Here is a 20,339-nt window from a genome sequence, read left to right on the forward strand (position 1 = left end):
TAGTGAAACTCAAAGCATAAGTGGAAATTTTATTTTTGGAACTTCAGCTGGGTTTAGACATAGTCAAAATGATTCTTTTTATTCTTTGAGCAACAGAAGGAAAACAGACAATTTGCTGTCATGTTAGTATGATATTAAATCCCCTCTTTTTCTTTCTTCCATCAAGATTCCAGGTTTATCCTCTACTAAGTAAAACAATGTAGGGTGAATGTTTTTTAGATATGCACCAGTCTATCATCAATACTTGCTCAACATCTCTCAAAAACTTTATACAGGTCAGGCAGGTTAGCAAGCTGCAAAATGTTGCCATCTTCTGTGAAGTGTTTGGGAGGTAAAAGATGAGTCCTAAAAGCTTTGTAAACTACATGTTCCACAGTCCATTTCCACGTTGTTGAACCACAGTCAGAATCTTCATTCTGAAATACAGAGGGGCGGGGTGGGGGGGAAGGCACAAACAATTAAACTGAAATTCTCTTTTACCAGAGGAGAGCACTCCTTAAGAAACTTCATTATGTAAAACTACAGCAATTGTAAAATTATGCTAGTATTGAAGTAGTAGTTCATTCTATACAGTCAAGTTAATTTTAAGCTCTGGAAAGTCACTTGCAGAATGGGCTAGCTTAACTGAATGACTAAGCAGATACTTAAACACAAGCAGACTATGTTTTTAACTTGATTACTTATTCTTCTATAGAAATTTATCATAGCTCAGCAGGTTAAAAAATACATCCCAAACCCAGAGGCCAAGGACTGTTGTAATATTAAGTACACTGCGATACCCAAAGTTAAAAGGTTCTCTTAATACATATAATCCTTCAGAAAATTTAAGCCACATTATTTCAGAATCTTGCTGTGCTGCTACTTGGTTCGCTTCACTGGAAGTAGAGTTGGGACTAGAAGTCTATAGCTGAAAAAGAAGTTGTTTTCTAGGTGGTGTTACAGCTGTTTGTTCATATGACTAGTTACATATTCTTGTACCTGAGAGTTTGTCACATTGGCTTCATCTATTATGTATTGCTTTCTAATGGAGTAGAACATAGCTAATTCTTTACTTAGGCTTTCAAAACACTCCTTTTCTTCATCCCAGTTTACCTGTTACAAGAAAAAGAAGTCACTTAATCAAATCTGGGTAGCAGTCAGAGACTTTATCTAGAGATTCTTAATATGAAAAAGTCCTAATAATGTGTCCTAGTTTCAGCTGGGATAGAGTTAACTGTCTTCCTAGTAGCTGGTACGGTGCTATGGTTTGAGTTCAGTATGTGAAGAATGTTGATAACACTGATGTTTTCAGTTGTTGCTAAGTAGTGTTTAGACTAATGTCAAGGATCTTTCAGCTTCCCATGCCCAGCCAGCGAGAAAGCTGGAGGGGCACAAGAAGTTGGCACAGGACACAGCCAGGGCAGCTGACCCAAACTGGCCAGCGGGGTATTCCATACCATGTGACATCCCATCTAGTATAGGAACTGGGAAGTGGGGGCGGGGAATCGCCGCTCGGGGACTAGCTGGGTGCCGGTCGGCGGGTGGTGAGCAATTGCACTGCGCATCATTTGTACATTCCGATCCTTTCATTATTGCTTTTGTCATTTTATTAGTGTTATCATTATCATTATTAGTTTCTTCTTTTCTGTTCTATTAAACCATTCTTATCTCAACCCGTGGGTTTTGCTTCTTTTTCCCGATTTTCTCCCCCATCCCACTGGGTGGGGGGCGGGCTGAGTGAGTGGCTGCATGGTGCTTAGTTGCTGGCTGGGGTTAAACCACGACATAATGTCTCAGCCATTTTTGTGCTGATAAGGGAAAGGTACAGAACAAGAAAAAAAAAAAAGAGTAGAAGTGCAGGCTTTCAAATCAAAATATATCCTCACTCATCAATCAGTGGTTATGAATGCAGAGGCAAAGCACAGCTTATCAGTAACCATAGCCAGTGTCAGGAGCTAACAGTACATCAACCAACTCCAACTTTTCCTTTCCAGATTCTGATAAATTAATTTGATTCACTTCCTTATCTCCTAAATAGAAAAAGTCATTTGTTAATGAATAAAATCATTAAGAGAATATACCTCTGTGGCCAAGCGAAGGATAAACATAGGCAGTCCTTCCAGCGGCGGAACATAGTTGTCTATCAGAAGTGGTAACCCAATAAGGTTTCCTTCCTGCAAGGCAATGCTGCTGCTTCAGTGAAAAAAAAAAAAAAGTTCTTTCTTGCAATAAATGCACCAGAACTGTTACATATTGTAAGACTGATTCTTATGGAACTTAGTAAGCCTTAGGGGTATCTGAAGTTACAAGTTTTTAAAGCCTGATGCTAGGCAGACATTGCAGGAAAAGGGTTAGTGGTGGTGTTTAACTTCACAAGGCCTGGATTTAAGCCACTTAGCTCAGGAAGACCTGAATTCAGCCTCCTCCTCTACCTCTAGCTGCTGACTACACAGATCCCACCTCCCCAGAGAATATCTGAGTGAAATGTCTGGGTTATATATGACCCCTGGTGAAGCTGTTCAGTTTTGTATAGAGCAAGGGAGGTATTAGGCCACACACACACACAAAAAAACCCCAAAACCAAAACCACACCACATTGAGAGCAATGGTGATGCTGTAGCCCTGCCTGGCTAGAGAGCTGGTTAAGCTGCACACCTTGTTGGAAAAGAGATCTGCATTCTAGTTATGGAAGCAATAACTGAATTATTTTATTTGGTAACTAATTAAATATAAACTTCTTTGTGTAGCACCCTTCTAAAAGCAGCATAAGGCCTGAGCATTTTTAATGAAAGGGGTAAGCCACCTCAATCTTACTGGAGCAAGTTCTTAGTGATAGCAAGTACTGCAAGCAAACTACTGCAGTTATCTGTTACCAAAATGTAGAATCATAGAATCATTTAGGTTGGAAAAGATCTTTAAGATCATAGAGTCCAACTGTAAAGCTAACACTGCCTGGTCCACCATTCATTTACTGTCAGAAGTTAATAGCAGCAGTCACCTCATCAATTTCAAGCGAAAAATAATCTTTCAACATTTCAGTCTTCTTTTTCAGAAACTCCACAATGTACTCTGCAAGTCCTTCTTTTGGGCCATCATCTTCTGTCCAGCCACTTTCAGGATCCTCTAAAGCAAGCATTGAAAGCTCATATAAAGGAGCTGGCTCCTAAAAATGGAGAAGGCAAAACTGTTGCTCATGATCAACATGCTCTACTGGAAATCTATAGCTCCTTCCTTCACGTATACAAACTAACTGTAATATACCATTTCTGGCCTGCAAAGTTCTGCTTATCATAACCAGTCTAAAAAGTATTAATTTCTTTCTGATGTAATTTTCTGTGCAGTCCACAATCCTGCAAAGTGCTGTGGTATTTACAGGATAAACGCTAGCAATCAACACTATGTTTCTGATAGATTGTGTATTGAAGTTGATTATTTGTCCCAATGTAATGAGCAACAGCAAAACTTGGTGAATATCTAGAAGATGACACTAATAACAAGCAGCCAGGATGATAACTTACAGTAGTAGCTACAAAATTACTAACAGAGTTTTCTACATTGTATTCTTACTGTAAAAGAAACAAAACATCGCTCTTGTGGACAAAAAACAACCTGTAAAACCATACATTTGTCTGAAAGGACAGGCTTATTGTAAATAATTTTTTTTTTAAAAATTTTTATATAGGATATAATGTAAAATTATACTTACAGACAACCTTAAGACTCCAAAGTTTGCAAAGTCATAAATAAGTATCTGGTAGAAGAGTTCTTGGCTAAATTGAAGTACAAAGACTAGTTATATGGACAGGATCACGTATCACCAAGTTACCATAATTAAGAGGGGAAAGTAAGGGTCATCTTGGAAACACCAGACATATATATCCATTCATATTAACAAAGATCTTACTTAAACTGTTTAGTTAAAGATTCACATGCACTATCTAGATGTTTACAATTAGATCTGTTTCTTGGTTTCTGATATCATCAGCCACATTGGCGTAGAAATTTTACATACTCAAACATGCAGCTGCTATCACTTTATTCCCGATACCTTATATTTCAACCTCTTTACTCCTTTGCTGCACTCCAAGAAACGCACAGGAGCTTGGAAATGGACAGACATGTCTATCTTAAGTACATTCTCTTTTTTGTTACAAAATTTCTGTAGCTGGCCCTGTAAGGCTGCATATGCAAAGATAGAAACTTTGTGTTATGATCATGTCCTGCAGCTTCTCTTAACCCAACTGGATATAACATTTTACATGACTTTTTTGAAGCCTCTGCTTCCTCACCTTTATACAGTGTACTGAAGCAATCAAGTGTCTTTCCCTTCCCCCAGCCTGTGAGCACACAATACAGTAGCTGGCATTTTAATTACACTGATTCCCTGCAACTTCCCCTGAGGACACCAGACTTCTTTCCACTCTTCTGAACCGATTGCTTCATCTTTAGCCTCACAACTTTTCAGACAGGCAACAAGAAAACGATGTTGTTTTTCCTGTCATTTCCTTCCTTCTTCTAATTAGCTTAGTAACTGGTACTTATTTCAACTGCCAACAAGTATAGCAGCTTCTTTACCTGAGTTTTGTTGTATTGAGAAGATACAGTTTTGTCTGATATTGGGCCAGAGCCCACTGAGGACTGACACAGCCAACAAACGAGTGATCATGTAGCATCTCCTGAAGGTCTGAAACAATTGAAGGGGTGGGGAAGAAACAAAAGGATATGATTTCATATTTGCAACCCTGCCCTAATTTATTTAGTTGAGTGGTTTGGGTCTGCTTAGCATTAAAGTCTCAGATTACTGTTCAGTCACTGCTACACCCCTGCTTCTTCTTATAGGCCTGTACTACCTATTAATCATCTGTGTGCATACACATATATATTAAAGTGTGAGAATAGTTATATAACAGTTAAACTACAAACACAGAAAAATAAAAATCTCTGTTTGACTTGAATAGCCTTTCAAAATTCATTTCCAGCCACAGGAGATTAGTAAGGGAGCACAGACATACTTCAAAGAAAACTGCAGATGTAAAACAACTTCGCAACAAAATCTAGTATTGTCAGACTGAATTCTGAAAGTGTGATAGAATGGGTCCACATATTTTTCTCTCCCAAAATAACTTTCTGGCATTCTCATTTATATAGTATTTAAAAAAAAAAAAAAAAGTCGTCAGATTCCATAATAAGAGTTCATTTTAGGCATTCCACAAAAAAATGTCACTAGTTGCAGTCCTTGGGAGCAGCTTCGTTACAGGAGCTTGGCACTGCAGTCACAGCATGTACAAAGCACTATGCTACCCAAACTCCACTGTTACCTTTTCCAAAGGAAAGGTACTGAGAGAGTATTTCTTTCTTGCAGAGGTCTCTTGTAGGTATTTCTTACACACATGAAGACAAGACACAACCTCAAGCAACTGCACAAGTTCTGCTATGTATTTTGGGACGTTTTTGTACATTTTATGGCTCGGGGGCAACTCTGATTTCAGTATTTAACCAGTGACAGTCAGATGTACAATTACCGGCTCAGAATTACCAGCCTAATGCAAAACTTTTTCTGGAGTGCAAGTAAGGTGTGAGTACATGCTTTCTAAAGATAGGTTTTTAGTAATTTATAAAAAAGTTATTTATTACAGATGTCTGTTAGTCTAGCCATTTTAGCTGTGGAGCATCCCCAATTCTTACTACCAGAAAAATCAAAATAAATTCATCAAAACCCCCAGAACATGAGATTCCCAACATTTAGACTAACTGAATAATATGGCTTATGTGACTCAGTATGACTCTGAAGGGAACTCAAAGAGTTAAAAGGGAAACAACTCTAGGAAGAATTGCAAACCTTTTCCCTTTTTCTAAAATTACTTACCAGAAGACAGAATAATATTTCACCAGTCTCATCATTTCATATAAGTGGGACAGATACAAATGAAAATGAAAAGCAAAAGCAGTAAACAAAAACTATGATTATCAAGCCTGTCCCAGTCTACTTCACAATCATGTGACTAAGCAAAATTTTTGTAATGACAATATCGTAGCTGCCATTTCTGTTTGAAAATTACAAAATAACTTAGCTTTTCAAGCTGTGATTTTATAGTGTTATTAGTTATGATGCAAGTTAAGGTTTGCAAAATATTAAGAATGCATAAAACGTCTGTCAACAAACAAGGTACATGAAGTTTTTAAAACAGTCCTCCAGTGTGGCTCAGTATGGCAGCTGCCAAGTTTGGCCCTTGACGTTTAACAAGCATTTTTGTTAAAAGCTTGCTTAGCAGCACAGTGAGCTGACTGGGCCGCCTTCTAAATATCTTTTTCCTCAGCAGTTCAAACAATCATATTTAGTTGGTGGAATAACAATAATCTTGAGAAGCAAAGGCTTGCTTACTTGCATGTGCCTGGTTACTGATTTCCTCCTGGAGAGTCAATACACTGGTCAAGTTGATAATTCTTCGTCTAGGGGTGCAGGCAGCAGTCATGTCCTTTCTGGTGTCAACTTTCTCCATTTCTACGTTTGCATCTTCCCGTGGTCTCTTTCTGCAATACCAAAACAAAAGGAATTACGTTCAATTCTCCTATCACTTAGGCAAAACACACCAATAGATGGGATGCTCAGTTCACATGCTGTACATTAACCCAGGAAACGCAGAATGTTTCCCAAAGCTTCCCAGAAAGAAAGATTGGTTTCTTTTACTTCCGAGGCATAATCTGTTTGGAAAAGGTAGTTCATAAGACAATTTATGACTCTCTAATACCAATCATATCAGGCATCTGTTGTTTAAGCACCAAGCGAATTGGGCTCTAAAGAACACATCAAAAAATGTTGCTATTTCTAATGATTTTTTTCATGATCATTTTTCTGTTATACTGGGGGAGGGGGATCAGATTACCTCTGAAGACTTTGGCGTCTTATAACAGCTCCTGCAGGAGCTATAAAAATATTACAGCACTTTTATCTTTACTAGGGTAATGTCTGCAAAATTCAGTCATGTAGTTTCTATCCCCCCCACAAAAGGAGGGCCTCCAAAGAGAGACAGACCAGTATGATCTCCCTAAAGTAAAGTTAGTATCATTATTTATACTTTCAGTATGCATGGAAAGCCCATTCCAGTTACAAAATTTATCACAAGTTATGTTATTTACAGTTCAGAGATGAAGTCTGATTTCTCAATAAAATGCCATGGAAAGTTATTCTAGGAAAATTTTTCCTTCTGAAAAAGCAGAAGTCCAAAGAGCTCAGAAAAATCTTCAGTTTCAGGGCCATACCGTGAAATAAACAGGTAGCCTTGCATGACCTCGGGGAAGATTAGACTTACCGAGGAGGCACTGTCTCAGGAGACAAGTGTCCACTCTCACTCAGCCCCCCAGGCATCACTGTGTCCTCCACATCGGCCATTTCGACTAGATCACTGACATCTTCCATTTCAGCATCCTGTGGCCTGACCGCACCCTCCGGAGGTCCTGCATTAACCTCTGTCATCACTTCACTGGGGCCTGTACTTAGGAGGTTGTTCACTGGCTGAAGAAAAGCATCCAATTTCTGTTCTCGGGAATCAGTGCGGACCATCTGATGTGCATAAACTTTATCACTGGTTCCTTTGGTAACCGCAGAAGAGTTTGCTGATGCTTTTACAACCTCACTGGAAGAACAGTCGGCCCCTGGAAGCAATGTCTTCGTTCAGATACGGGGAAGTAAAGAGTAGAGATTCAAAAACAAGAAGAAAAAACCCACAAAGATCAGCCACATTTCTCACACAGCATCTTACTGCTCAGCAGCAAGTAACTTTCAAGTCCCACAAAGGCAGTGTCACTTGCTTAAACAGGCCACCAGCTTTGCACTTACTGGACCCATAGCATAAATGTCATCATCTTGGCAATTAATGAAATCATTAGTTAGCATTCCCTTATCTCGAAGGGAAAATCTTTAACGTAAAAAAGCAAACAGAAAATTGTTGGTTTTTTTAAAGATTGTAGTTATAATTTTAAACTAGGCTCTATATAAAGAGATATTAGGAATTCTTCTTCCTGATTTTTTTTTCCGGTTAGATTAAATCCAAGGTGCTCTCAAATACATAGAACAATTTCCTCAGTCATACATCTTTCACATAAACCAGGGCAGAATAAAAACAATTTACCACATGTCAAGACTAATACACTTGTAAAATCAAAAAGACTGAACAGATACTTGACAGAAAAGTATTTTAAATATTTTCATGCACTTTTCCTCCAGTAAGTTCGCTGCCACATTGTTAACATTGGTATATTAAAGCAATTTCATCCCTGAAACATAGAGCAAAAATCTCAAGCTACCGGTATTAACATTGATGACTAACAATCACTCCACAGTAGTTAAAATAGTGCAGAGCTTTAGTCACTTCAAACACATATTCTCACCTGAGTGAAGTACAGCCTTGAAGAATTAGACCCCAATAACTTGCTCTCTACATGTTGTTGCACACGCTCTAGAATACTATCTTCATGAAGGAAATGGACCTCATGTTTTGTAGGGTGCACATTTACATCGACATTCTGGGGGTCTATTTCCAGGCTGGAAAACATTTTAAAAGAAGATAACCTAAAATTTCCCACGGATGGCAGAGAGGGCACAAACTGGTTCAGTACAAAATTTTTCAGGCTTGGGGCCATTACTCCATGCGAAGAAGTCAAAATGGTCCTGAAACCTGCTAAAGTTACACTACACTCAGATTTGTTTCATATATTAAAATAATCTGAAGAACCCTATATTCCAAACTCACCAAAATCAGCTTACATAGGCAAGCTTAAACCAATCTCCCCATGGCACTACTACAAAAAACAGGTTTTAGAAGTATCTTTTACTTGCAGCGTCTCACGTGTTAATATGAAAGGACTTAAGCTGAAACTGCAGACACTCACTACTTCTGAAAATAAGGCCTGTCATAATTAAATCATATTAAAGAAATCTTATCTCCTGTCTGGCAATGCCTACCACTACTATCAGGAACACAAATGTCCTTCTGAACCTACTCACCCTAGCTATATCCCACCAGATGGTATTAAAAGGCGACTTCTTCCTATTACTTTACCTTAAGTATAGGAATGGATGCGTACTTTTTGGCAAATAAGCAGCATACACAGTTTCTATGGCTTTCCGCAAAGCAGCTGATTCTACCAATCGATCTGAAACACAGAACAAAATGCTATTTTCAAAGAGCCCCACTGAAATACACTGCACAGTGCCCAACTACTCCTTCAGACCAACTTCTTCACACTTCTATCTTCAAAGGTCATCTGTTATATCCGTTCTTCCCGAGACCTATTTATTCTTCATATAAACCCAGGAATAGGCAGTATCTTCTTAGTATGTTTTATATTTAGAAGTATTTTTTCCCACAAATACTGAAATAACCAGACTACCTTTTCATTATTTCATACAGTCAAGGTTTGTTGCACCCCGTGCCAATGTTGCTAGAGCATGGAGAGACCATTCTGTGTAAGTCAGCAGGACACAATCATAACCTTGATACTCCACAAGCTTCTTTAGGCCCCATTTTAGCTGCTTTTCACTATTCAGAGTGCAAAGCATGATGCACATTACAAATAGAAAAACACCTTAAGATCTACAATTAACTGTAATGCTTATTCTTCAATGTTTTTAAGAACGCTCATACATTTTTCAGTTCTTCAAAAAGTTTTGTTCTTCTGAGCATTATGTAAGCAACATATGACTGTACAACATGCTGCTTTTTTTTTAATTTTATTTAAACTTACGGTTTATGAAGAGTAAAAATGTACATTTCTTCACAGAGTAGTTTGCATTTGTGATGTAGCCTTTCATTTTAAAGGCCAGACTTGCATCTTCACAAGCCACTTCTATCAGTTCCCTGTTGAGTTTGACAGAAGCACATATAAAAAATGAATTTTTCTGTTGATGCAAATTTCAAACAGTACAAGTTCTACATTCTATTTATATCACAGTTAATTAGAATTATTAGAGTCCAAACATCTATTGCTGAGTCACAAAAATTATTTAACCTGAACTGCATTGTTTCTTCTAAGTAAAATAGTAATACAGTATGATTGGCATCTGTAAAATTATTCACCATATCTTTTTAATACCTTAATGTATCACAGTATCCATAATATTATAACAACTGCAAGCCTTATCACTAAACAGCCTCTCTATTTTCTGTGTTTCATAAAGGTGTTTATATGTATTAAAAGTTATATTCCTTATACGTGAAGTGTGATTTTAGTAACCAAATCAAATTGACACCCAAGTATTCATAGAACAAAACCATTCCACAAGTCCATTCAATGAATTCTTTATAGCTGAACGTCTTATAAAGAGAGAATTTTTCCTAAAGTGGCAGATAAATTTTCAAAAGATGCTTAGTTTTATTTGTTCTCAACTCTTCTGCCTGGTTTACTCAGCCTCAGCTAATGTAGCTTTTGTCAAAATATGGAACTGTAAGATTTCAGAAAAACAAATTTGAGGAGACTTCAAAATTTATCACATAGCAGACTGCAGTAAGAAGTGGTAAGATTTTCACGGTGTAGGAAGAGGCTAGGAACTTGTAGAGAACACAGGTACAACTTGCTCTGTTTAAATGAGCACACAAAGCTACAACCAGATGGGTCCCCTTTAGTGCATTAAAGGAACAGCTTTGCAACCTCCCTCTTTCCTTTGACATACTAAAAAAACAGTCACACATTCTGCAAGACAAGGGAGAGCTCTATTACTGCAACGCTCCCTCTTCTCTGTAATTTGCCTTGAAGGAAGCAGGAAAAGTTAGCACAGCCCATGTTCTTTAAAAGAAAAAGGGGAGGAAGATTTACTAGAAAACTTCATGTCAGAAGGAAACTTGACATCAACATACCTGCTAACAGCATTTCCAAAGATGGACCTAATGTTGTCCACTGTTGAGGCGTTTGATAAGGTTCTAACATCTGACACGGTATCACCTTGCTAAAAAGAGCATAAACGAGTATCAGTCAATTCACAGTTCTGGCTGAAGTTTTAGAAATAGGTTAAACTTAACAATAACATTTCTAACACAAAGGCATGGGACATAACATCATTATAATGTTTTGTATTATTATTTACTTATTTGTGTTCAGAAAAACAATAGGTGGTAAATGGCACGGGATTACAATATTTGCTAGATCACATCAGACCCATTCAGGCTAGGAGCTCCATCTTGGAAAGTGAGGAACATAAGTAGTTCTGTAAATAATTATCAAGAATGCCACAGAATGAAGGTACTCTAACCCATCCTCTTTCATACAGTAATTGGTAACCAGACTCTCAAGAGAAACTGAAACAGCTCATGAAGCTAAAACAAAATAAAACATTGACCACATAGAAAACTCCTGACAAATATATTTTTGTCTTGTTTACTTTAACTAATGTGTTTTCTATCCAGACTGCATCAACTACACTTCAATATTTCAGTACAAGGGAAGGCTCTATACACTATTCCCATTGCAAAAGATGCACTGCAAATTTTCTGGCATTTTCAGATATACACTATATATATATATACACACACACACACACAGAGATACAGACACATGGAGAAGTTATAAAGACTTTATTTACATACCTTTTTAACTGAAAAGCTGATGCCCGAGTTATGGATGGCATACCTGAAAAATAGGTAAACATAAGACTGCGGTATGTGAAAGAAAAAAGTTACTCTCCTGAGTGCTGAAAAGCAGCTACTAACAGGGACAAACAATTTACTGTTACACAGTAATGTGATTTGAGCCAAATTGAGCTTCTGTAGACTAAACAGCTATAAATACAAATGTTTTCTATTTATAACTCACCTGTAACCATATGAAATTCAAGGATCAGCTTGGCATATTTCTCAAAAAAACCTGATCAACTTCTATAGACCTAGTTTGCTCAGTTTCATTGCGTAGGTTTAACTAGAACAGCAGCAAAACCTCCTCAGTGTAACAGAATCGAGTACAGAGAAGGATCTGAAAAATGGCTGGCTCGCCCTTCTAACCTACCCTACCCAGATGGTTCAGCTGTCTGTGACCCCAGGGCCAAGTTCTGATACACAACAGCCGTGTAACCCTGGCTCAAACTTCTAGGGAAGTTGCTAAGTTCTGAGAAAGAATGCACTGTGGAACCTTGCAAGATGAGAAACGTAAAACTGCAGACAGAGGTTAGACTGTTGTGACCGGGACAGTTAGTAACTCAAAAATTCAAGAGGGGAAAAAAAACCCAAAATGAACAAGATGTAAAATCCTAATGGGAAAAACAAACAAACAAACAAAAAAACCAATGAGTTGGAAGCCTGTAACTCAGCAAGATGTCAGACCAGCCTGCTCCACGGAGCAGTGGGACCTGACCCTTCACCTCCTGGCTAAAGCCTGCCTTGTCAGTGTAAAGACTCTGAAGTAGCTCATTCGGGGAGCAGGCTAATGCTTAGCATACAGTCTTGCTACGCCTTGCTAGCTTTTGTGTTTACTTGAAGTGTAAAGCAATTATTTTGGTTAAACTGTGTAGATCCTGCTTGCAAAGGCTCTGCACATGGCCAAAGATGCAACAAAGGGCCACAGAAAGGAACATCTGTTAACTAAAGTGGTATTATTTTTTCTTCATATTCAGCCAATCTCAATGCTCTTGCACAGTTTTTACTTGGATTCTATTCAGCCCAAGTTCATTGAGAGTTCACTCATTCAAGTATATCACTGTTTGTTTGCTGGAATTCTTACTAATAATAGTCATAGACCAAATACACTGTTTCTCTGCTGGATTTTCTGTATCAAATGGGACTGTTACCTGACACTGTATACTAACAAACAGTTAAAACCCCTCAAAATCAACAAAAATGACACCACACACATACACCAGTCCCTCTGAAAAACCCCGGTACTCTCGAAGGCAGCACAAAAAAATGGAGCCTCCTATTTCAGTTTACCTGCTAACAACTTCTAGTATTTTTGCATATTCTTCATTTGGATTTTTTAAAGCTTTCCTCCTTGTAGTTACGTTGTAAAAAAGATCTTCAACCTACAGAGAAAAAGATCACAATTAAAAGTAATTTTAAAAATCTTCTCTCACTATATAATTCATCTAACTTGATACTACAAAATTTTCTGAAAACATTTTAGCATATGAAGGATCAACATTCAATTTATTCCTTTCCTGCTTAGGTTCACCTAACAAAATGCAACTCCGGAAAAACATATGTTTTCAAGTATTTTGGTATATCAGTATTTTTACCAATAACAACTCTACAACTCACTTTTCAGTGGAAGTTATGCGCTTTCCATTGCAGATGACAATGGATTCCCTGATTACACCGTTTCAATGAAATGCAAGTAAATGTTAAAACAGTTGCTGCAATCAAAGCTATTAATGTAGTTAAAACAGCAGCTTAAATTGTTCGTTCTCACTATTTATTTAAACAATATGCAAATTATTTTTCTGCTATAGTGAGAAAGGTAGAAGTTTAAAGTTCAGCTTCTTTTTTAAGACACGTTATCCTCCACATTGACGTGTGAAGCTAGCTGGGTGTATGTTCCCACTGCAAGACAAACCCACACCTGCAGACTCCCGGGCCAGGCTTCCACTTTCCACCCTACACTGTGCAACACGCACACTCCTTCCCATCCTGAGCTCCTTATTCTTCATAAGCCTAATGCCAATCCTAATCCCAACCCACATTCAAAGCTTGGTAGATGTAAGAAAGATGACTGAAAGACAAACAGCGGTTCTGCAGTTTCCTGTGCCAGCCTTCATCTTCCCACTCTGGCTCACGCAATATAGACCAGTCCTCCATATTCTGACCTTCTTGTAGTCCTAACTGTCTGTTCAGGCTTTCAGCAGTCCAGAAGGATTATAAAATATTTTTGATAGTATATAACTATGCTATCCTCAGAAGGAAGGAAAAAACAAAAAGGCTCTTATGAAGTTTACCTTGCTGTCTCTGGGGAAGAAAACAAAACAAAAAAAACAACAAAACCACAGAACAACATAATTTAGAAAATATCCTACGAGGTGATATGTCACGTACCTTACAATTTAACACGTAACAATAAGTGGTAGAAGCATAACGACCAGGGAACAGAATAGGGACAAGACAGAACAGGAACAAAAAGCCTACCGTGATCTGAGTTCCTTGGTTTCCAGCACAGGGTTTTGGAGGGGCTTTAATTTTTCCATCACTGTAAGTAGCTCTAGGCAGAAAATAAAAATAAGATGACAAGAGTTTACCCTACATTGAAAATAGGGAAAAAAGATAATCTTAAAAGGAATTCGACTTCAGCAGCCAAAATACATGGTTTAGCTAAAAGCTTACCTTTACAATTTGGAATTAAAAAAAAAAAAAAAAAAAAAAAAAAAAAAAAAACCACACTTGAACTATGTTTTCTGACATTCTAGGTCTTTTTTGTAACTACCCTAGAAACAAATATCCCACACTCCTCTTTAATAAGAGCACTGAAAAGAGAATTAAATACCTCTGTTCATTATTACATGCAGCAGAAGTCACTTGGATAATAGGTAGCATACCTGTATGCACACTTTGCATCAGCTGTTTTAGTTGTTACAGTAACATGGGCAACATGACTGATGCTAGCCAATGCCTAGAGAAAGAGAAAGCATCTTTGTAAACCTTGCTCTGGAGACCACTGACTGCTGAAGGAGCATCCACACTTTAAACAGCATCACTAAATTTTATTATACCACTTGAAAGTCATTCATAAAAAACCTTGCAGGTCAGTAAAGCTTTAACAAATTTTAGTCCCTATAATGCTGACTTTTATCCAGGACCTTCTTTAGGCTTTTCTAACATTTCATTCTCTCTGACATTACAAGCAGCTAACTGTGTAACATAACTAAAAGAAATTTGCAAAGTTATTACAGTTGTGCCCTTTTCCTTCTTTCATGTTAACAAGAAACAGCTGGAAGGTTTTAGCCCTTACTTCCTCATCCCTACCCATATAGTCCTCCTCCTGACTGTAGGTAATAATACAAAGTTACATTACAATGGTTTTCCTGGAAAACTCAATGGACATGTCTATACAGCCTGCTGAAACCAGCCTCAGGACCAGACTCCACTGGCTGTGGAGCACCGATTCTGTTGAAAGTGTGTGAGGAGAGGACTTAAGCAGTCCGCCCTCTGGAGCACGCAAGGATCTATGTATCTGAGCACAGGCAACATACTTCTGTCGCTTGTTGTCCATCTGGAGAGGAAAGCAGAACTCATCCTGGACTGTTCTTTCAGACAAGTCTAGGTACAGCCTATGAGAATATGGAGAACTAGTGTATCTGAGGGGTCAGAGATACTAACTTCAACTAAGATCAAAAGCAAAGGAAGACAAATGTACATTTCAAACATTTAGCTTTAAGTATTGTATTTAGATGAACGTCTGACAACAAAGATTCACCTTCCACTCGAGTCTTTCATTGTCTTTTACCTGTAGGTTCCTGAAGCAGCATTTGAGAAGACTTAAAAAAAACCCCCAACTTACTCTAGAATGCAAAAAGAACATATACCTCTCCCTAGGCATCCATCTAATCTTGAAAGACATAGAAATGTATTTTGAACTATATTCACGTGGCAGACTCAGAAAATGGAAGCTTCTGTAAAGAGTACTGGGAATGAGACAGTATGTAAGCCCCACTACAATAGGGTAACAATGAGCAATGAACAGTTTCAAAACCTTGATGAAGAGCTTACCTCGCCCCTAAAACCATATGTAGAAATGGTAGCCAAATCTTCAAATTTTTGCAGTTTACTGGTAGTAAATCTCTCACATACAATGTCCAGATCTTCTTTCTATGTAAGAGACAAGTAATAGTCACTTTCCAAGTTTTTTCAAGATCAGAAACATTTAGAAATTGAATTAAATTTTAAAAGGTAGTATTAGACATCAGCACACAGCTGTCGACTTTGTTTACTCACTCTGATACCACAGCCATTGTCTTGGACCTGGATGAGCTTCAGACCACCTTCTTTAACTACAACCTGGATACTTGTAGATTTAGCATCCAAACTGCAGAAACAAAGAAAGCATTCTAGGGAACAGCAGTTCTAGAGAATAAAGCACTACGTGACTTGAAAACGTAGTTTTTTCTCACACGAGTGAGAACTTGTTTCTACTTGTCACTCACACTGGAATTCAGTCTGTTTCAAATAGATCTTTACTGCAGACCCTGGGGCTTGCTTCCACACAGCCCATACAGCTCCCTGCGCTTACTGGCCGAAGGGCAGCGATTTTGAGCCCAGCCAGGCTTTACCTTCAAGACGAACCACCGAATTACTGACCTGACACTGAAAGCAAACGATTCCTAAGCCTACCACGCGACAACAAAACGAACCCAGACGCAAATTTAGAGAGTTTGAATCCTCCCGCGCGTTCCATAGGAGAGCACACAGGCATTGCCTCCCCTCAGCACCCAAAACGAGGTTTACCCCTCCTTACACGCCGCAGCCCTCCCCACTCCGTGTCTCCCCCCCCGCGTTACCAGTTTTCTATCATCTCCTTGATGGCGTTCGCCGGTCTCTGTATGACCTCGCCGGCCGCGATGCGGTTCACCACAGCTTCATCCAGCCGCCGGATCACGCCGGCCATGGCTGTCGTGACAGGAGCCCGCCTCGGGCAGCTGCCGGGCGGGAAAGGGGAGACCCGGGAGACCGGTACGAGATGCTGACGAGGCGGATGAGGGAAGAGAGGGGCAGGGACCGGCGCGGGGGGAGAGCGTGAGGAAAGGCCGCAGAGCCCCACGGCCGCCGCTGGCGCCAAACCGCCGCTTGCCCGCCTCCTCGAGCGAGCGGCTCTCCGATTGGGCGAGGCAAGTGCCCATCACGCTTCCTTCCTTCCTTCCCGCGGCAAAAATAAACACAGGCGGCGAACCGGAAGGCGGTTGCTGGCGGGGGGCGGGTGGGGCCGGGGAGGGAGACGACGGGACCCCACTGCGATTGGCTGAGCGGCGCGGGGGCGGAGCGATGACGCGAGGCGGCGACAGGGAGGAGCGCGCCACCTGGCGGCAAGGAGGTTGCGCGGCGCGCGGGGTTGCGGCGCGCGTGACGTCGTGCATCTGCGACGTAGGCGTTGCGGTGCGTGACGGCAGCGTGCCGTGCGAAGGGTGGCTGTGAGCGGGGCGCGCGTTGCAGCCGCGGTGCGGTCGCAGCGGAGGTTACGCTACAAGCCTGCGCCCGCAGGACGCATTTCCCTACGCGTCTGTGTCACCGTACACCCCCATGACTTATGTCTGTGACGGCAGTATGTGCCGCGGCATGTGGTTACGGTGGCAGTTGAGGCTGTGCAGCGCGTCTGCGGCAGCAGCGCAGACTGCCCCATGTGTCCACGATATGTCTCTGATCACAACAAGCTTTCCCTGATATCCCCGGTCACCGCGTGCATCGCGACGCACGTCCGTGCTGTCACAGTACGCGCAAGCTCCGGAATTGCTCAAGACCACAAAGCGGACCGTTACCCACAGCACGGCTAAAAGCTGGCAGCAAGCCCCGCACTATGGGATCTTTCGCGCTGTGGGGACGCTGGTCCTGCGGAGCTCTCGCTTCCCCCACCAGCGCGTACAGGCCCGTCGGTTGCGCGGGGTCTCGTGGCGGGTGTACAGGCAGAGGCGGGAAGCCTCATCCCTTGGTGGCAGCGGAGGAAGGGGCCGTAGCCACCGTGCGATGAAACCCGTTGGCTCACGGCAGCGATCCTGGCCGGGAGATGGTTGCATGCGAAGGAGTTAGCGGGCACGTAAGAATCAAACTGCTGCACACACCGTGTGGCCTTCGGGCCCGTGTTGTGCTGCACATATCCCTTGTCTGCGGGACGACCTCAGCTCATGGTAACGGAGGAGCCTGCGGGCAGCTCCCCCTCCACACCAGCCGTTACAGCACCTGCATGGCCTTGCCCTTATCTAGAAATGCAGCAAGACATTCTCATGTGAACATCCTTTCCGTTTGACAGCAGAAGTGATGAACGGAGTTGTTTTCATGCAAGAAAATCCTACAATAGCTGGAATGACCAAAATGAGGTAACCCTTTCTGCAGACAGGGTCTGCATGGTGCGCTGCACATGCACCGGAGGGCTGCACAACTTGAGGTTCCCAGTATCAAAAGCAACGTAAAATTACCTGTACTATTGTCTTTTTCTTTATAGTGCCATCTCCAGTAAGAGATGGCGCTGGGATCGTAACAGAGCAGCATCTTCTGGTGCAAACCAGCTCTTCACTGCATTTCCCTAAGCGCAGTAAGCACTGCTTCTCTCGGGCAGGCTGCAAACGGAGCTTCAGCGAAGCAAGAGCTTCTCCAGGAGGGCAGTGTCACCGCAGCACCGTGTCAGGGTGGTGTAGCTGGCACGTCGCTGTGTAAAACACCGCGGTATAGTCATGTCATTTATGAGTTGCTGGTAGCTGCAATGCCAAGAAGTGGACATCATTCCGGTTGCAGATGCTCTGCTGTTGGCATCTCTTCATCTAGTGCAATAGAACTTCAGCAACTTCTCACCTTCTTCATCAACACCTGTTTTTGTGTTTGGGATCATGCATTAATTGCAAAATGTTGACAGCAATCAATAAAGCAGTTTTCACTTTGCAGAAGGAAAAAAAAAAAAAACACCTGAGAAGTACGCCTTCACAGGTGTCAGTTTAAACAAGAGGCTCATGGCCATGCCCACAGCCGTGCCCTAGCCAAGGACATGAAGAAGATACGGGCCCTGCAGGGAACATGTGAAGCATAAAGCAAAACCATTTTTTTGTGAGTGTTAAGGATTAAGTGCGTGAAATGTGAATTGGCGGCACCTCGCTATAAGGTGCTTTGCCTTGTGAGGACATTTTTGTCCTCAGCGCTGTCCAGGGTGGTTGCTATAAAGTGTCACTCTGTCTATCCTGATTGACAGGTGCCTGCAGTGCCCCCAGGCATGAAAGATCTCCAGAAAAGCCACTTTTGAGGCCAACTTCGGGTTCCCCACTTGTTGTCCTTGGCAAACTACCTGGGCGGAGGCCAGCAGTCCTGCCCTGTCACCTTCCTGGCCCCGGCATCCCGAACCTTCTGGTTGCAGTGACAACTACCCAGGCCATGGTACACTTCTGCTTTGACTCGCAGGAAGAGGTTCGGGACCTTGGTAGAAGCCCCCCTGTTAGCAGGAGAGGGGCAGGTGGCAAAGGGTTAATAGGCACAAAGAGAGGGCGAACAACTCTGCACCCACCTGGACTGTGCAGGGACCTGGGGAGCATCAGGAGCATGGGGAGCACTGAGCTTCAGAGCAGATGAATCTGGCTCTCCCTCAGGACCTGAACCCAGGGGAGGAATCTGTTTTCGGTGGCCTCGGGCAGTCTGCCGCCAGCATTAACCAGAGCAGCTGGTAACAGGAGCGGGAAAGCAGAAGGCATCTGCTGGAGCTCGGCACGCAATCTAGGACAGAACACGTTTACCCAAAGTCGTCCCTGTTGTTGCTGACAGCTATTTGTGCTGTCAGTATCTGCCCTAGACCAGCCAGGAGGAAAATTTCCACCTTTTATTAGTTATACCTGTGTTAGAGTTTGTATCGTACAGATGCAGTTCATTTTACTGGATGTTGCTTGCATGAAGCTTTAAAATCTTGTGCGGTCTGTGCCAAACTCCCAGTTTCCATGTTGAAGCTGGTGTGAATAAGTCTATTTCTCTGTTTGGCTGCAAGTAGCCATCAAAAGACTTTTTCATATTTGCATCAAAACTGCTCCAACTGGAGGTCAGCCCTGCCTGTTCATACCCTACAAGCTTTGCTCCGACACATTCAAGTTTAAACTGTTGCTTTGTGTGACAATCCGTTAAAGAAGGGAAACATCAGTAAGAACTTAATCACTAAAAATAATTCACCAGAGGGTAGAGACATATGTGTCATGGTAAAATACTTCTTTGATTTTTAGATATTTGTTTTTTCACTAAGAAAATAAAGAACATAGGATTTTTTTTTGTTAAAGCAAATCAAAAACAAATGATCTAGATTTCATTTTGAATAGTTTAGGAAGATATAACCAGTGTATTTTGATGCCAGGGCTCAGAAGTGGTGTCAGGGCAACAGAAGTGGTGAAAGCCTGTTGGAATCTCAATGCTTTTTAAGATCCCAAAGAGGAAAGCTGATATATTTAGCAATCAATGCTAAGAAATTTCAGAAGGCAAGAAAGTTTCTTAGAAACACACGAAACTGAAACAACCTCACAGTCACTAGAGGAATGTAGTGAGTTTTTCCCCTGGAGACACAGATAACCATTTAATTAAAAAGAAAAAAAAATACAGTGGAAGAACTGCAATCTTACCAAAATCTTTCTCACTGCTGAGAAGAGGTGGCCCAGGTGCCAGTAAACAATATGGACTTTGAATTAGCTGATTTTTATTATAAAATCTATTTTGCTTTTTTAAAAA

The 20,339-nt window shown here is 41.1% G+C and overlaps 1 protein-coding gene and 1 long non-coding RNA gene across 9 annotated transcripts; one reads left to right on the plus strand and one right to left on the minus strand.

The window, feature by feature from the left end:
* Positions 1-9: 9 nt before the first annotated feature.
* Positions 10-16,829, minus strand: MLH1 (mutL homolog 1). Of its 8 annotated transcripts, none has more exons than XM_030010570.2 (19): positions 16,445-16,827; positions 15,882-15,972; positions 15,657-15,755; positions 14,486-14,559; positions 14,079-14,151; positions 12,891-12,982; positions 11,559-11,601; positions 10,833-10,921; positions 9,724-9,836; positions 9,039-9,132; positions 8,368-8,521; positions 7,290-7,645; positions 6,362-6,510; positions 4,555-4,663; positions 3,686-3,749; positions 2,978-3,142; positions 2,061-2,153; positions 979-1,092; positions 10-416 (listed from the first exon to the last, which is right to left on the minus strand). In XM_030010570.2, the coding sequence occupies exons 1-19, from the start codon at positions 16,549-16,551 to the stop codon at positions 249-251; spliced, it is 2,247 nt and encodes a 748-aa protein (XP_029866430.1). In that variant the 5' UTR covers positions 16,552-16,827; the 3' UTR covers positions 10-248. The 8 variants fall into 8 exon arrangements, 6 of the variants coding, with proteins under 6 accessions (XP_029866430.1, XP_040978020.1, XP_040978018.1 ...); XM_041122086.1 differs by having other exon boundaries at positions 15,882-16,010; positions 16,445-16,519; XR_005931985.1 differs by having other exon boundaries at positions 179-416; positions 2,061-2,169; positions 16,445-16,829.
* Positions 3,136-20,107, plus strand: LOC115339933. Its single transcript, XR_003922871.1, has 3 exons — positions 3,136-4,295; positions 15,290-15,299; positions 20,098-20,107. It is a non-coding gene; the product is annotated as an uncharacterized LOC115339933 (long non-coding RNA).
* Positions 20,108-20,339: the final 232 nt, after the last annotated feature.

The sequence above is a fragment of the Aquila chrysaetos genome, chromosome 3 (assembly GCF_900496995.4).
Source record: "Aquila chrysaetos chrysaetos chromosome 3, bAquChr1.4, whole genome shotgun sequence".
Classification (NCBI taxonomy): Eukaryota; Metazoa; Chordata; class Aves; order Accipitriformes; family Accipitridae; genus Aquila; species Aquila chrysaetos.

What these genes read in the sequence shown, in the direction of transcription:
- MLH1 (XM_030010570.2), bottom strand. Translation starts at nt 16,551, where the DNA reads ATGGCCGGCGTGATCCGGCGGCTGGATGAAGCTGTGGTGAACCGCATC. An exon ending in CATATGGTTTTAGGGGCGAG is followed by an intron (nt 14,560 to 15,656) that starts GTAAGCTCTTCA and finishes CTCTTTCTCTAG; the next exon opens with GCATTGGCTAGCATCAGTCA. An exon ending in CTCAATACAACAAAACTCAG is followed by an intron (nt 3,750 to 4,554) that starts GTAAAGAAGCTG and finishes ACTTCAATTTAG; the next exon opens with CCAAGAACTCTTCTACCAGA.